This window comes from Silene latifolia, unplaced genomic scaffold (assembly GCF_048544455.1).
Source record: "Silene latifolia isolate original U9 population unplaced genomic scaffold, ASM4854445v1 scaffold_57, whole genome shotgun sequence".
Lineage (NCBI taxonomy): Eukaryota > Viridiplantae > Streptophyta > Magnoliopsida > Caryophyllales > Caryophyllaceae > Silene > Silene latifolia.
In genome coordinates, this window is record NW_027413480.1 from 5,505,071 (window position 1) to 5,523,573 (window position 18,503).

General features: G+C 35.3%; 1 protein-coding gene across 1 annotated transcript in view; it reads right to left on the reverse strand.

Moving 5' to 3' along the window:
- Positions 1 to 1,803: 1,803 nt before the first annotated feature.
- The window catches only part of LOC141639725 (protein trichome birefringence-like 40), a 30,309-nt gene continuing 13,609 nt past the window's right edge, over positions 1,804 to 18,503 (reverse strand). Inside the window, exons 4-5 of the mRNA XM_074448778.1 lie at positions 2,794 to 2,952; positions 1,804 to 2,296 (exon numbers count right to left, since the gene is read on the reverse strand). Of these exons, the coding sequence (XP_074304879.1) occupies positions 2,002 to 2,296; positions 2,794 to 2,952 (454 nt within the window). The 3' untranslated portion in view covers positions 1,804 to 2,001. The remainder of the gene's footprint in view (positions 2,297 to 2,793; positions 2,953 to 18,503) is intronic.

Below are 18,503 nucleotides of genomic sequence, written 5' to 3' on the forward strand. Positions count from 1 at the left end.
GAGAGGAGGTTCTAACCCTTGCAATGGTCCTATTCCATGAGGCTCTAAAAAGCCTTTCGGGGTCGTCGTCGAAGAGCAAAGCGTGATGGTCCCCCTCCTAGGCATGCAACTCAACAAACCGTAAGACTCCTAGTATTTTTTACACATTAAGGTAAGCCAAAAATCACGCACACTCTACGAGAAGCACATAAACTACGCAAATAACTAATAAAGACAAATCCTAAGACTCTTAACTAACTAAGTACAATCTAACGCCATCCCCGGCAACGACGCCATTTTTATAGCGGAGTTTTTTCGTGGAACCCGCTTCAAACAATATTTTTCTCTCAACTACTATGTAATAAGCAGTCAAGGTCGAACACGAAGATGGTGTGGACTCTGTGGAGTTGTACTTAATTTGTTTAAGTCAAAGTTTAGTCGGAAAACAACGAAGTTGGTGAATTTAACTAAACTAAAACTAGAGCAATTAAGAAACAAGTAGACTAAGATAAAGGGGTGTAAAGAATTGATAAAAGCAAAGGTCTTTGGGTTCCCCTAAGCAACTCAGGTTAGGTATGGTATTAATGTGTTCTTGGTTAATTATTGACTTAGAAGGACTAATTTCTTAGACTCTTCTAAACATGAACACAAAGCTTTTACCAAGCATGCAAACTAATCATAAACACACTATCAAGCATCTATCTAAACTTTCATTCATCAAGAGACTAAGCATAAATTGGAGAAAGGCATGAACTTTCATGCACACAATTCAACAAACACCTTATATGCATGTTTACAAAGACCAAACAATTTACCAAATTACCAACATTAACAACCCATATTCAACCCTTAATCCTCACTTAGGGTCCCCCTAAACCCTAGGAGGTCACTACTCACACATACTTAAAAGACAAATATAAACAATTGGAGAAAATCAAGCAAACATGGTGATGAACATGATATTAAATGAAACAACAACTAAATAAGAAATGGAAATGTAAACAATTGAAGATTTAAACTAAATAGAGAGAAAATTGTACCAACAAAGAGAAAGATTGAATCTTTGATTGATAAATGGAAGAAGTTCTTCAGCAATCTTCAATTACAAACCGAATACCCAAATGTAAACTATTCAAACTAACTAGATCTAGGCTAAATTGGTAAGTAATTAAGGCTTAATTATGAAAAGATTAAAACTTGGATTAAGAAAAGTTTCATAAATTTAGAGAGTTTTCAGATCTACGGTAATGTCTCCAAATGAAATTAGGGAATGGGGTATTTATAGTTAACAACAAATTTAGATCAAAAATTACAAAGAAAAGAAATATCAGTCGGGGTGTCTGAGCCGGCTGAACGATCGCCCGTGCCGCACCCGGCTGGGAGTTCCCTGTAAGTTGGGCTTCGAATTATGGTCAATAGTTGTTCCCAGCCGGTTGGCCGGCTGCCGATGGGCTGACCGGTTGGGAATCTACTACATTTCTTCTAAAAATTGAACTCATCAGGTATGTAGAGCCGGTGGGCCGGCTGCCGGTGGCCCACTCGGCTGGGAGTTCTCTGCTTCATTTCCTACATTTTCTTCCTAAACTCAAGGGGAGGGTGCCCAGCCTGTGGACCAACCACCTATCGGCCGGTTGGGAGGCTCTTCTCAGCTTCTTTCCTATGCATCTTCAAAACTTCCTAACTTGCTCCCATTTCGTCAGTTCCGTCTCAAATCCTACAACATGAAACACAAAATCATAGAACGAGAAATAGGGATACAAAATGCAAGTAATAGGCATAAAACCATCTCAAAATCAACTAAATTGCATAGAAAAAAAGGGAAAATTACTTCAAGCGTTGAATGATTGGAATAAAGTGTGATTTGTACATATTTCTGTCCCATCACTTTTAATACCTTTTAAGAAATCATATATCCTTAAACGGAATCGATTCCCTTTCTCTACAAAAATATTACGCTAATAAGAAAATTTCCAAGTGAATGTCAATGTTGTCAAACACTAAACATCTTCAAGTCCAACTGATCTACAAGAACATAGTAGTATACAAAAGTTGATTCCAGGTATCGGGAAGTCCAGCAATACACCAGTGAGTGCAATCCATTCCACCAAGACCATTATGTGTGCTGGGATGCGCATCTTTCCTCAGTTGTGACAAAGTTGTAATATCAAGTAGATAAACTGGCTTTGATTTAATTGTACTCAGCACATCTTTCACTACTTGTAATGCCGGAGGAACCACACCGAAGTATGATAATCCACTTATAGGTAGCGTCTCTCGAGAACAATCCATTACTCCAGCTTCATTCCACTCTGCTCCACTGTTAGTAAGAATGTTTATCAAATAATGCAGTCTAAATTTAGTAAGATTATTAAAATATACTACCTCTATTTCTCTATAGTAAGAATGTTCATCAAATAATGCAGTCTTAATTTAGTAAGATTATTAAAATATACTACCTCTATTTCTCTATACATATCATATCTCATATTTAAAGACACTCACTTTCTTATACAACATTTTTCAATATATAAGAATAAATATTTTGAAATGTTTACTCTTGTGAAAGCATTTTTTCATAAAAAAATTTATTCTTATTATTTTTAGATAATATTATTTTTTTAAAATTGAAACTAAATACTTCCTCCATTCTTATATGATGTACCCATTTTATTAAAATACTCCACTCATATATTCAACAAATGGGTATATCATATAAAAATGGAGGAAGTATCTACCTAATAGACAGAAAATTTCATATATTGAAAAAAAAAAATTATCATAAAAATCAGTCACATTTTATGTAAGAAAACATACTTGTAATGGGAGGGATTGATCCCTTGAAAGAAAACTTTGGTCCTCATTGGATCAATTTCATTGTCAACCCACTTAGCCCATGTCGTTAGACCTTTTCTAAATGCTATCATCCGGTCCATGTTCTTCAACATAATGCTTCCGTCTTGAACATAATCCCACCTACATCAAGTACCATCGAAGTTCACAAGTCCATATAATCAAGTCAAACCTATCTCTTTTTCTTTTCTGAATAACTAGTGTTGTTATCCAACTTCGTTCAGGCTATCACAATTTAAAATTTAAATTTAATTAATCGTCTAAGTTTATCTAATTCATGCAATTTTCTTTTGTAATATATTTGTGTAAATCATTTCTGAAATTTATGATTAAGATAAAATAAAATCTACCAACCATAATATAAAACACATTCATTACTCGCGTTTCTAGTACTTCAACTGCTCTCGCTTTAGTATCTTTGTTTCTACTACCATTACTTTCACTATCATCGTCATTACTACCATTATTTTAACCACTCCTGCATTACAGTTATTTAATTACTTATTAAAACATTTTTAAAATTATGATTAAGAAAAAAATTATCAACCAAATTATAAAATACATTCATTACTCTTACTATTACTTATACTATTCTCGTTATTATCATTGTTCAATTAATTATTCTCGTTACTACTATTATTACTTTCAGTATTTCTTTTACTACTATATTTTTCTCTCTACTCTCTTAGCTACAATTATTAAAAACTAAATAATCATATTGACATTAAAATGATATAATCAATTTTAGTCAAGGAGAGTCATGTAAATTTTTTTCCATCTTATTCTAACATTCCAATTTATATTTCACTTTTAGATTTTATTTGCTTTTTTTTTTCTATAGTATTTAATTTCCTACTACTATATAGTTTAAATTTTTATAAGTTATATGAGCTTTTATATATTTATGTCATTTATCAAAGTTTCTAATTTTCGATTTATGAATACTGTATTAAATTAGATGTGTGCCATCCATCATCAAGGACAAGAAATTGGATAATAAGTTGGATTAACCTGAATCCGCGACATATAACATTAAGCTTAAGTCACATAGTAGGGTTATCAAATTCGCTCAGGTACCTAGTGAATTCAATCTATCATATCGCTTATTATTGAGAATACTTATAACACATTATATAGGTCAGAATCGCAAATGGATAGCACATATTAAAGTATGGTTTCTTACCTAAAACTCATCCATGTTAGATATAGAGATAAATTTGGACACTAGAGTATAGATTCAAATTAAATCTTAGCTAATTGAATTTAGAGATAAATTATAAAGTACTCCTCCATTTAATTTCAACCTACTACTTTACTTTTTATACACTATTTATAAGTATATATAGAATCTTCAAAATTCTTTCTAATATATAAGAGAAAATTTAGTTAAGGTAGGATCTTGTTTAATATGTTTTTAAGAATAAATTAATAAATATCAAAATTTTATAATTTGTACAAATACATAATAAAATATATTAATATGATATAAAATATACATTGACATACATGAAAAGGTAAATTTGGAGGTTGGAGTTGAATGGAGAGAGTATAATTTATATACATATTTATCTACAAGATTTAGGTTTTCTTTCGATACCAAAATAGAGTGTAAGTGTTTGTTTAATTAGAATTTTCCTACAAGTCTTTCCTATGTTGGAAAGATTTTGATTTACCTTGGAGAAGTGAAAATTAATTTCCCCAAATCTCTCCCCTTTTATTTCCCTTCCGCCTCTTTTGTTTCCTAAACAAGCACTACGCCAAATCGGACCATCAATAAGGAGCGTATCACAACGGTTTAATGCATTTAATAACGACTCTTAGATTACCGTTTTCAAAATATTGGCGGAAACCTAGACTGCGCTAATAAGAATAATGGTTTCCGCCGAAAACCGTTCTTATTATAATGTGACAACGGTTGTTTAACAAACCGTTATAAAAAACGTTTAACAGTTTCCATAAACTCGTTATATAATCACCCTTATCAACGGTTGTTAGACAACCGTTACCAGTTTAAGAAAACGGCGTTTCGAAAACCGTTACTAAATTAACACTAGCACGCAACGGTTTTTGGTACCCGTTGTTATGTTATAGCTACGGGTTTCTTGTAACCGTTATCATTTGCTATTATGATATAACGGTTCCTCTGTACCCGTTGTCATTTATCATTTACGGGTGAAAAATAACCGTTATATACATTTTTCAATGTAAAATATTCAACCGATGTATGTATGATAAATAATGAACCGTTGCATGCATTGTTTTGTTTGACCATTATTTACTATCCGTCCATTATTATATCCACACATGCATACATATTTTCCTATAAATATCACTTATAATGTGATCAATTAACCATACTCACCAATTCAAAGTTCAATTAATCATAGCCTATAATTTAATTAAAAATATTACACTTCGATCACCATGTCGTCGTCGTCTTCTACACTCGCCGAATCACAATCAAATACGCGCTATGTCCATCCTATTACGTGTTTTATACACAACCTTCCAATCAAATATGATGACAATGGTAAGGCTTTTTCGAGAAGTTTTACTTGGAGGAGAGATATGCTTCGTTAAGGTGGTTATACGAACATTAAAAAGGTCCACAGCTTGGACTAAAGTTCATGGTTTTCTTGGTTACGCAATGATCGAGTTTGAAGATTTTGGGAAGAAGTTGGAATCGTTTCGTCAAGCGAGAAAACTCCAGGCAAGATACGAGGATCATGATACTGGGAAGAAAAATTATTATACGGATGATGTGTTATAAGCGCAATATTTATGGATTGCAACCGATTGTGACATTAATCTATTAAGAACATATCGACACTATATTGAAACTGTGCCTCGTTCATGGGAGGCAGAACAAATGCCTCTTAATAATCCACATATTGAATTCCCAATATTTATCTCAATCGCAGAGGAATTACAAGATGATTATGTTAATTAACTATTATTAATATTATTATTATTCTAATTAATGGTTTTAAAACCGCGCGTCTTTTAATTTCTTGTTATATATGTGTTTTTCTTGAATAATATATGCGTGGTAGTGTATTTTTTTTTCTAATTATTTATTGCAAGTTACGTAGGTTTAAAATATTTGTTAATAAGTCAACTTTTACATTAAATTAATTACCAACGGTTTTGAAAAAAGTTATAAATGTGACTATAAATGTTAAAGCATCATTTACTAACATTCATTAATCAAATCACAATATTTCATCTCCATTACACAAATTTGAAACAACATGGCAATGAACCCTAGTTTTATCAAAAACGAAGAATGGCTTACACAAACGATTGAAGATGATGGGAAGGTTCTCGCCGGGCTTCCCGCCGATCAACACCCATTAATCAAAGCATCCCTTGAACATCAACGGAATTATTGGATTAAGAGGCGTGAAGCAGTCCGGCTTGTCAACAAAGGCTCATCATCATCATCATCTTCATACCCTCGTCGGCCTGTTACTCGCAACTTGGCTGCAGCCAGAGATATGTTGAGTTGTACTCTTCCAACCTTATCTCCACATGTAAGTCGTGTACTTGCATATATTCATTCTGTTATTGCAAAATATGAAGCCAATGATCTGGAAGTTAGCGGTATACCAGAGTGGCGTGATTGGTGGCAGGTTGAGAAGCGCTTTTTACGCTTAACCGGGGTTATTTCGGCTTATTATACATTTTTTTATTTCTGATAAATGCTATAATGTATTTGATTTAAAATTAAATGAAATGATCATTTTGAAAGTGTTCAGTTATGCTTGTTTGATTTGCTTCCATTTTTTGAACTTCATAGATCAGTCAGTAATAAAGATCCAGATTGATGCTACGTGATACTCATCAACAACGGTTCACCTGCAACCGTTGTCAATTGGTTTATCAACAACGGTTCACCTACAACCGTTGTAAATTGGTTCATTAACAACGGTTAACCTATAACTACAACCGTTGTAAATTTGTTCATTAACAACGGTTCACCTACAACCGTTGTCAATCGTGACGTTCTAACTTCAACGTGCACCGTTTATTAATTGTTTGGCCATACGACTCAATATATTAAAAAAAATTAATAAATTTAAGATATGACCATACGACTCATTATATTAAAAAATAATTAATTGTTTGACTATACGGTATTTTTTAAGCCGTGTGCCAGTGGCTAATATTTCTCATTATTCTTGATTTGACCAATGCACAGACGGTTCAGTTATTTTTTATTGAATCAACATTGCATTATTGGTGGGTTTGAATCAACACTGCATTATTGGTGGGTGATTTTATAAATTTAGTTTTGTTCCAAAATTATGGTTGTTAACCAAGGTACAAATATTGTGAGTTCATGGATGTAGAGGGATCGTAAGTTGTCAGAAGAAGCAGAAAATAAAAGATTAAGGGAATTGCGGCGTCAACCGAGCTATATTGAAAGCGAGAAGAAAATGGATGCGTTACGAGAAAGGTTAAGGGAACAATGTCCTTTCCATTTCATTAAGTTCCCCCCCCTAAACATATAATTCTTGAAGGTACAGATGAGAATTCATCGGCTTTCGAAGTTGGTTCTTCTGAGGATTTGATGGTGGGGTATATATTACCCAGATGCGATTGGTATGCATCTACCGTGTAACACCCGCGAATTTCCTATTTGGACATTTAAAATTTATTAAACCGTTTGATTTATTTATTTCATATTTTTGAATTACTCAATTTAATAAATTTAATGTCAAGCTTGATTTTTTATAAAAGTAATATATAAAAGCTCATTTTTATAAAAGTAAGTATTATTAAATTACATCTTGAGTCATAATTTATATAGTAATATATGTGTTCATATTTTTGGTCGGATAATAATAGCGACAGTAATAATGTTAGTTTTCGTCTCAAGTTAAAATAAACTCGAGACCTTATTCCGTCTAGCTATAGACCGTCACATTTCTAATCTGGACCAATCAAAAACCAACAACATTCACCCACCTTCAAAATATCTACTATTGTTATTATTATTATTATTATTATTATTATTATTATTATTATTATTATTATTATTATTATTATTATTATTATTATTATTATATGTTTGTGTGGTTGTGATGCCGTGTCCCCACCCTTACCATTTCCCCTTCTTCTTTTCGAAAATCCTTCAGGAACACCTAACACCTGCAAACCCAACAAACACCATAAACCTTCAAACTCCATTTTTGGTCGACCATTCAAACCCCGATTTCTCTCACATCTCTCAACCAAATTCGATAAATTTTGCACCAAACTCTTCCTCTCTCCGTCCTCATTCCTTCTATGTAAGAAAGGGGTGACTTTCTTCACATTTCAAGTCGCCGCCCTTTTTTTCATTTCGAAATCCCTCATTAATTTTATGCATTTTGTGTGTAGATCTTAACTTGGACATCTCGGAGTAGCTTTGAGTCGGAAGTGTGAAGAGTAAAGAGGTAACGGTGATAGGTTACTCGACAAATGTCGACATTTTTGTCTTTTGTGTCGTTTTTATGCTCTTGTTTGTCAAAGTTTGAACCTTTATGTTTTTCTCATTTGTATGTAAATTTTCCGTCTCAAAATGAAACTGAACTGGGGTGTTTGAGTTCTGTTCTTGACATCATTACATAGAAGTTATAGGAGTCGAATTGGACTGTCTTAAAAGAGAAATTGGGACGGTTTTGAGGTAGTTTTTGCGGGTACATGGGGTCTGTTTTGGTACCGATTATGGTGCATTTTTGTGTAGCCTTCTTGATTTGCTTTGGGATGAGAATAGGGTATGTGTAGTGTTGCACTTAGGCACAAAATTATCTTTGTTTTGGGACGGTTTTATGACGGAAATTGGGATTGTTTTGACTCACCTTCCGGGTACTTCATGGTCATTTTTTGCGTGATCAGAATGAGGGGTTGTGTGCTCTGTTTGGGCGATCGAAAATGATGGTCGTGTGAGCTGATGTTGTACGATTTTGGGTGTCTTTGTGGATGGTATTGAGTGTTGTGATGAGTGAGTAACGAATTCCGTCCCATGTATATAAGTGCGTGCTTTAACCTTGTTAAATTTCGTGTTTATGGAACAAAACGCATCTGCCTTCAAGATTTACTAAAAAGCTACACTACTCTAAGCTAAGGCAACGCACTACATAGTATTGCAGTGCATTAAGGTGTCTGAATAGACTACAGGAGCTATGATTAGCAAAGTAATTAATTAAGGTTATGCAGTAGTCTTAAGTTATTCCTATTGTTCAGAGGCCAAACCTTGTTTACTAGATATACTCCCTAACAAATACGAATATTATTGGGTGGTTGTACTTTTGTTAAGCTCGTCTTGTGAATTGATGTTGGCCTCGGCTTGAGCAGTGTGCATGGCCTAGTTGTGCCTAGGTGGGCTGTGCCATTACGGATTTTAGTGGGGTTGAGCAAGGCCGATTTGGGTGGGTAACGGAGACTGTTTGGGTAAGGGTAGGAGAGGCGATTAAGGTCTGGGCGGAGAAGAACTTGTGACTGGGCGGGACTGGTCGGGCGGAGTGTAGCTGCGGATCGACCTCGGTTGACTTGTTGTGGCCTTTGGTCACGGTGGTCATTGGGGTATCATGTAAGGGGTTGTCCAATGGCGCTTAGGGTCGTGGTTATGGTGCTTTTGACGCCAAGTTTGGTCATTTGAAATAATTAAATATCCGTCTTGTGTTTTATATAATGTAGTTCGTTAAATTCCGTTCATTATTATATGTTCCTCACATGATTTACAATTGTGGACTTCATTCTTCAATTATGTCATTTATATATTTGAAATGCCATGTTTTCATTATAATATGAGTTCAAGTTATTTATTCATGCATTTGGGTAATTTCTGAGTTTAATTCTTACTTTACTCGATATAAAGCGGCTATTTCAATTTAACTACATTTTTATTCAAGTTACAAGTATTTGAAGAAATGGGTTAATTGTTCATGTTCATAAATTTACGTTGGCATGAAATATCTTACTTGGATTATCACCGGTTCATTACATGTAGTAGTCTCTTCCAAGTTGATTCGTATCGCTTGGTTGAGTCGCATTCTTTTGATAATACCTTTAAGCTATACCTTTTTGCTTGACTTGTCTTTACGCCTCTTTCGGATTGTCCTGCCGATCGTGGGTTTAGCTCATATCTTCCGCCTCTTTCGGATCGTTTCGCCGATTGTGGGTTCTCGACTTCCGTTCGTCGATCGAGTCTTGGATGCGGACTATTCTCGCCGCATGTCGAATCGGGGACCGTTTCGCCCGAGAGTGCGCGATTTAGACTAGGACCGAGTCTTGGGAGTACCATTGTCGTCCTACCAGGGGAATTATATATTTATATATGAGTAGTAAAGGTCTTGCTTGGTTATAGATATTGGTATTTGTCGTTGTTTGTCTTGGTCCTATCGGACACTAGGGGTGAGCTATAAGCCCTCTAGTTGCGATATGATCGTCGGGATTGATGTTCCCATCCGTCCTTATGGTGAGATGCAAGCCATAAGTATGAATGTGACTTTAGTAGCCACGTCCCGTGCAATGTTTGTTAAGTGGTTTTCCAAATAATGGCTACAGTTTCTATTCTTGTAATTTGCATTGGTTGATCTCTTACTTAACTGCTTCACATGATTCGGATTTTAATCTCATATCTATAATGTATTTCTTTGAAATGCGTGCATTTGTATAAATGACCATATTCCTGTCTTTCATATTATTTAATTGTTCCACATGATCAATTGAACCTTTATTAAGCTAATGTTGGCCTATCTTGTTCCATCTCAAATATTTGCCATGTTTACATATAAACTTGATATTCTTATCTCTTGTATGTATCTTATATGACTTACCTGTTTTAGTTCCTTGTTATGTTCGTTTTGACATTTTGTGGCTGGGAGAACCTTGAGTTACTCCCCACTGACTGTGGCGTTCATGTTTACATGAATGACAGGTATTAGTGATGCTTTCATGGGGTGAAGACATGTGTGAGCTAGCGAGCACTTCGGCCTAGTAGTTAGTTTATTAGGATTGTTTAGACCTACCTTTTATTGTATTATCATTCGAGGGATATATTTTCCCTCACCTCGACTATCACGTTTGTATAATTTAAACTTTCTTTCCGCATTCTTTATTTATGTTTTGGATTTTAATGAACCCGCGCTTTAAATTTTAAAAGTTTCAAAAATTTCCTAATTTCCGCTTGAATTTATAAGTTATGTTTTCCGCTTTATCGCAGGGTGTCACAGTTGGTATCAGAGCCTATGTTGCTCCCGACGCACACACGTGTACCCCAAACTTAAATATGAACTTGACCTTAAATAATGAATGAGAGATGGGTAGACTTAAGGACCTAAGGTGGTAGTCTGTAGTGTGTTTGCTCTTTGTTAGGTTCTAACATGTTTGTTGATTGTCAACTATTTTTGTGCCCTTGGATCAATGACCGTGAGCTTACCTATATGGAGATAAGGTCTTGGTGCCTATTCCCGAGAATTGAAGATTCTTTCAACCTTTGAAGAATGCTTATACTTCCTCGGAGATATTACTCATTCTTTGTGTACCTTGCCTTATTCTTTACTTCTTGATGCTTATTTCCTCTCCTAAACTTTCTTTTCTTTTTCCTTAAGAGTTAATCTTGTACCCTTCCAACTTGTTCTTTATTCCTTGCTAATCCTCCTTTAACACCTTTTGATAGTTCTCCTTTGCGGGATGTTAACCTTGGTTGGATAATTTGGCTTTGTGGTGTTTGTTTGTGGTTGACCCATAACTCTTGGTTTTGAGAAGTTGCGATGTTGGAAGGACTTAGGTAGTGTGGTGAGACATACTTAGTGATTCTTATACCTAGTTCTTTGGTAAAGTGAGTATAATTGATCGGTGGAATTATGTGTGTTAAGTGTGAGTTGCCTATGATACTAAGACTATGGAACTTGGCCTTGTTTATACTTGGAATTTGAGGATTTGGTAACTTGAGTTTTGTTGCTTGGTTTTGACATGGCGTAGAGTTTATGATGAGAGCTTGGAAGGAAACACCTCTAGGACGTTGTTGGTCATTGGTGATGAAAGTGTTACTTGGGAGTTTGAGTTGAGCTTGAGGTTAGCATAGTCGGTGTACGTTGGTGAGTGTTGTGATGATTACATAAGAATCATGTTAGGCGAGAGTTGTTGTTGGTTTTGGAATCTCATTTGGGTATTCACTTTGCGGTAATGAGGATTAGTAGCCAGACCTCTTTGGGATGATAGATTATGCAAAAGAACTTTTGAATTGGGATTTTGATTGAGAGTTTTACCATTTTGAGAAATTCATAGTTGACACTAGTTGAATATGAGTATAGCTTTGTTAGAAGCATTGACCTTGATCTCGTGGAGGTTGTTTGTGGATGTTTGAGGATTTAGAGTGGTGAAATCACACTTATAGTGAAGTACCTTGTTCCAAAGAATAGCTTAAGATGATGTAACATAAGTGTTTTGAGGAAATCCTTAGAAATGTTGTGATTATAAGTTTTGTTGTTAAGAAGTTTTCAGAACCGCTTAGGGTGATGTTGTTGTTTGAAGTTTGAGTACTTGGCGTTTCCTTGTTGTCTAGTTCCCTTCTTCTTTGATCATAAGCGTTACTGTTCATACCTCTTTTCCTTGCTTCATTATACTCCTCCTTTAATTTTGATGTTTGTAACCTATAAAATCCTATCTTTTATATCCTTGTAAATTTGACTTCAATTCTTACCCTATGAAATTCCTCATAGCTCTTTTGTTGGTTAAGTTCGGACTCTCTTAGCGTACTTCGTATTTATGTTGTCTAAATTGCTTTTCATTTCATACAACTTCTAAACTTTCAAGCTGCCAATTTTGTTTTGTTGTTAAAAGTTTATGTTACTTTTACAAAACCTTACCTATTTTTAAAGGTTTGAAAATGAAAATTTGATTTAATTCTGTATTTGTTCCTTGAGTATAGACTTCTCTATCATGATTTTAATTGCTAAACCTGATATTTCTTTAAATTTTTACCAATTTCTGTTAACTTTGACCTATTTATGATTTCTTTGTCAAAGTATAATGTTATATTTTCAGGAATTTGATTCCCTTTTAAGTTTAAATGAAAAATCTTCATTTCTATTTTGGCGTTTACAAGAGAAAATTTGAGTGAATTGCCTCTTTCTTTTGATTTGGCGTTGATCGGATGATAGAACTCGTTATTGGAGACGTTTGATAACTTGTTCTACGCTTGTCGGCAAATGATTTTTGTTTGTAATTCGTCTTTGACTTGGAAAGTTAGCGTTCTTGTGTGCACAACAAGAACAATTTCGTTCCATGAATGAGACTTATACTGTTGAAAACTATTCATTAATGTTTTTGAAAGTATTTTGATTGTTGATTTATACCAATGATTTACCTTTCGATCGGTTACTGTCGCAAAATTTTATTTGAGACTTTTTAAAGAATTTTGATTCTTACGGTAAGTAACCTTTTAAATGTTTTGGTTACCGATTCCAAAATTCCAGTTTCATTTTTTTATATAACCTTTCATTTCTACTTTCAAGTTTCGAGGACGAAACTTTTAAAAAGGTGGGGTGATTGTAACACCCGCGAATTTCCTATTTGGACATTTAAAATTTATTAAACCGTTTGATTTATTTATTTCATATTTTTGAATTACTCAATTTAATAAATTTAATGTCAAGCTTGATTTTTTATAAAAGTAATATATAAAAGCTCATTTTTATAAAAGTAAGTATTATTAAATTACATCTTGAGTCATAATTTATATAGTAATATATGTGTTCATATTTTTGGTCGGATAATAATAGCGACAGTAATAATGTTAGTTTTCGTCTCAAGTTAAAATAAACTCGAGACCTTATTCCGTCTAGCTATAGACCGTCACATTTCTAATCTGGACCAATCAAAAACCAACAACATTCACCCACCTTCAAAATATCTACTATTGTTATTATTATTATTATTATTATTATTATTATTATTATTATTATTATTATTATTATTATTATTATTATTATTATTATTATTATATGTTTGTGTGGTTGTGATGCCGTGTCCCCACCCTTACCATTTCCCCTTCTTCTTTTCGAAAATCCTTCAGGAACACCTAACACCTGCAAACCCAACAAACACCATAAACCTTCAAACTCCATTTTTGGTCGACCATTCAAACCCCGATTTCTCTCACATCTCTCAACCAAATTCGATAAATTTTGCACCAAACTCTTCCTCTCTCCGTCCTCATTCCTTCTATGTAAGAAAGGGACTGACTTTCTTCACATTTCAAGTCTGCCGCCCTTTTTTTTCATTTCGAAATCCCTCATTAATTTTATGCATTTTGTGTGTAGATCTTAACTTGGACATCTCGGAGTAGCTTTGAGTCGGAAGTGTGAAGAGTAAAGAGGTAACGGTGATAGGTTACTCGACAAATGTCGACATTTTTGTCTTTTGTGTCGTTTTTATGCTCTTGTTTGTCAAAGTTTGAACCTTTATGTTTTTCTCATTTGTATGTAAATTTTCCGTCTCAAAATGAAACTGAACTGGGGTGTTTGAGTTCTGTTCTTGACACTGTTACATAGAAGTTATAGGAGTCGAATTGGACTGTCTTAAAGACAGAAATTGGGACGGTTTTGAGGTAGTTTTTGCAGGTACATGGGGTCTGTTTTGGTACCAGTTATGGTGCATTTTTGTGTAGCCTTCGGACTGCTTTGGGATGAGAATAGGGTATGTGTAGTGTTGCACTTAGGCACAAAATTATGCTGTTTTGGGACGGTTTTATGACGGAAATTGGTACTGTTTTGACTCAGCCTTCTGGGTACTTCATGGCTGTTTTGCGTGATCAGAATGAGGGGTTGTGTGCTCTGTTTGGGCAGTCGAAAATGATGGTCGTGTGAGCTGATGTTGTACAGTTTTGGGTGTCTTTGTGACTGGTATTGAGTGTTGTGATGAGTGAGTAACGAATTCCCGTCCCATGTATATAAGTGCGTGCTTTAACCTTGTTAAATTTCGTGTTTATGGAACAAAACGCATCTGCCTTCAAGATTTACTAAAAAGCTACACTACTCTAAGCTAAGGCAACGCACTACATAGTATTGCAGTGCATTAAGGTGTCTGAATAGACTACAGGAGCTATGATTAGCAAAGTAATTAATTAAGGTTATGCAGTAGTCTTAAGTTATTCCTATTGTTCAGAGGCCAAACCTTGTTTACTAGATATACTCCCTAACAAATACGAATATTGGCTGGGTGGTTGTACTTTTGTTAAGCTCGTCTTGTGAATTGATGTTGGCCTCGGCTTGGGCAGTGTGCATGGCCTAGTTGTGCCTAGACTGTGGCCTGTGCCAATTACGGATTTTAGTGGGGTTGAGCAAGGCTGAGCTGGGTGGGTAACGGAGACTGTTTGGGTAAGGGTAGGAGACTGATTAAGGTCTGGGCAGAGAAGAACTTGTGACCTGTCAGGGACTGACTGGGCGGAGTGTAGCCTGGCAGACTGACCTCGGTTGACTTGTTGTGGCCTTTGGTCACGGCTGGTCATTGGGGTATCATGTAAGAGGTTGTCCAATGGCTGCTTAGGGTCGTGGTTATGGTGCTTTTGACGCCAAGTTTGGTCATTTGAAATAATTAAATATCCGTCTCGTGTTTTATATAATGTAGTTCGTTAAATTCCGTTCATTATTATATGTTCCTCACATGATTTACAATTGTGGACTTCATTCTTCAATTATGTCATTTATATATTTGAAATGCCATGTTTTCATTATAATATGAGTTCAAGTTATTTATTCATGCATTTGGGTAATTTACAGTTTAATTCTTACTTTACTCGATATAAAGCGGCTATTTCAATTTAACTACATTTTTATTCAAGTTACAAGTATTTGAAGAAATGGGTTAATTGTTCATGTTCATAAATTTACGTTGGCATGAAATATCTTACTTGGATTATCACCGGTTCATTACATGTAGTAGTCTCTTCCAAGTTGATTCGTATCGCTTGGTTGAGTCGCATTCTTTTGATAATACCTTTAAGCTATACCTTTTTGCTTGACTTGTCTTTACGCCTCTTTCGGACTGTCCTGCCGATTGTGGGTTTAGCTCATATTTTCCGCCTCTTTCGGACTGTTCTGCCGATTGTGGGTTCTCGACTTCCGTTCTGTCGATCGAGTCTTGGATGCGGACTGTTCTGCCGCATGTCGAATCGGGGACCGTTCTGCCCCGAGAGTCTGGCCAGATTTAGACTAGGACTGAGTCTTGGGAGTACCATTGTCGTCCTACCAGGGGAATTATATATTTATATATGAGTAGTAAAGGTCTTGCTTGGTTATAGATATTGGTATTTGTCTGTTGTTTGTCTTGGTCCTATCGGACACTAGGGGTGAGCTATAAGCCCTCTAGTTGCGATATGATCGTCGGGATTGATGTTCCCATCCGTCCTTATGGTGAGATGCAAGCCATAAGTATGAATGTGACTTTAGTAGCCACGTCCCGTGCAATGTTTGTTAAGTGGTTTTCCAAATAATGGCTACAGTTTCTATTCTTGTAATTTGCATTGGTTGATCTCTTACTTAACTGCTTCACATGATTCGGATTTTAATCTCATATCTATAATGTATTTCTTTGAAATGCGTGCATTTGTATAAATGACCATATTCCTGTCTTTCATATTATTTAATTGTTTCACATGATCAATTGAACCTTTATTAAGCTAATGTTGGCCTATCTTGTTCCATCTCAAATATTTGCCATGTTTACATATAAACTTGATATTCTTATCTCTTGTATGTATCTTATATGACTTACCTGTTTTAGTTCCTTGTTATGTTCGTTTTGACATTTTGTGGCTGGGAGAACCTTGAGTTACTCCCCACTGACTGTGGCGTTCATGTTTACATGAATGACAGGTATTAGTGATGCATTCATGGGGTGAAGACATGTGTGAGCTAGCGAGCACTTCGGCCTAGTAGTTAGTTTATTAGGATTGTTTAGACCTACCTTTTATTGTATTGTCATTCGAGGGATATATTTTCCCTCACCTCGACTATCACGTTTGTATAATTTAAACTTTCTTTCCGCATTCTTTATTTATGTTTTGGATTTTAATGAACCCGCGCTTTAAATTTTAAAAGTTTCAAAAATTTCCTAATTTCCGCTTGAATTTATAAGTTATGTTTTCCGCTTTATCGCGGGGTGTCACATACCGTGAGTGAAGCAACAAAAGCTTGGCGTCAATGGTGGTTTAGGTCATCGAAAATGATATCGGATTTGGAGGAAAAGACCAGAGTTGAAATAGACTCCTACACCATCATTAATAAGAAGAGATATTGTCCATGACGTAGTGTATTTTGGGTCATTTGATTAATATATGTTTATTAATTGCTCATTGGGTTGTATTTAGGAAACTAATTGAGGAAAGAAGTTACATTAGGTTGTGTATAATTTAGTCTTGAATTTCCATTTTTCCCCACTTTCTATCCCAGTTGCCTAATTGAGGAAAGAAGTTTATACTATCTTAATACGGATTACCAAATATGGAAGATGCTTTTTTTTTTTTGCGGGAAAAACTTGACACAATGAAAGATAAATGACAACGGTTAGGCACCCACCGATGTAATATAATGAAAACAATTACGGGTTTATAGTCAGCCGTGGTCATATTGTAAAATACAGAATATGGTTTCGCTTAACCTGTGTTTACTAGTTTCAATCAAATATTCAAACAACACACATCAAACCTTCTTCTCGCTCACTTAAAACCCTCGAACACTGAGTTTCCCTAGAACCACTACTATTCTCCGTCGCCGTCATCGTCGCCGTCATCGTCGCCTCTACCGTTGCCATCCCCATTGCCTCTGCCATCCCCTCCGTCATTGCCATACCGGGGTCGGCTTCTCCTCTTTGAAGAAGTAATAATAAACCTTACTCCTTCGTCTCATTAACTTAATGTCTTTATTTTCTTAGTTGTGATATTATCCCCTAATTATCTTAGGTTTATTGTGTGTTAAACAACACCTATTATTTTAAGTATATTGTGTGTTAAACAAATCTATATTTTTAGGTATATTGTGTGATCATTTATTTGAGACGGTGCTCCTGCTATGTCGACTTAATGCTTAAAGTTAGTAGTTTGTTAATTTCTAGTTTAGATATGGGTGGAAAGCGGAAAAGAAATGATGGGAAAAGGTCAAACGAAGAAGATTCAGGTGATGAGAATAATTTGGAATCGGATACTGGGCGTAGGACCCATAGGGTTTCCCTAGAAGCAATAGATAAAGGGATACCTAATGAACTTGAATGGGATCCATTAACAAGGCTGCCAGATGATACATTTGCTGCAAATTTCGCGAGTTGGATTGTTTATTGTGTAAGAGAGTATGTGCCTCTCGGTTTGCCGCGTATCAATCAGTTGAGTTAAGACCGGGAGGAAAAGCTATGGGGGAGAATAAAGGTATGTATATACAATAATAAATGCTTTAGATGAAATTATCTTAGTATTCGATGTGTGTTATTAGCCGAAACTAACCAAATATGCTCACCATATATGCAGGCAGCTTACACTGTCCCCCAAGAACATGATGGTTACCTAAAAAAAAAGATAGGGGATTCCTTCAGAGCATGGAAGTTAAAGGTTGCTCAGAACCACTTGTTCGACAAGAAGACCGAGGACATAAACAAGAAACCACCAAAGAAGAAGTATCGGTTTGTCAGCC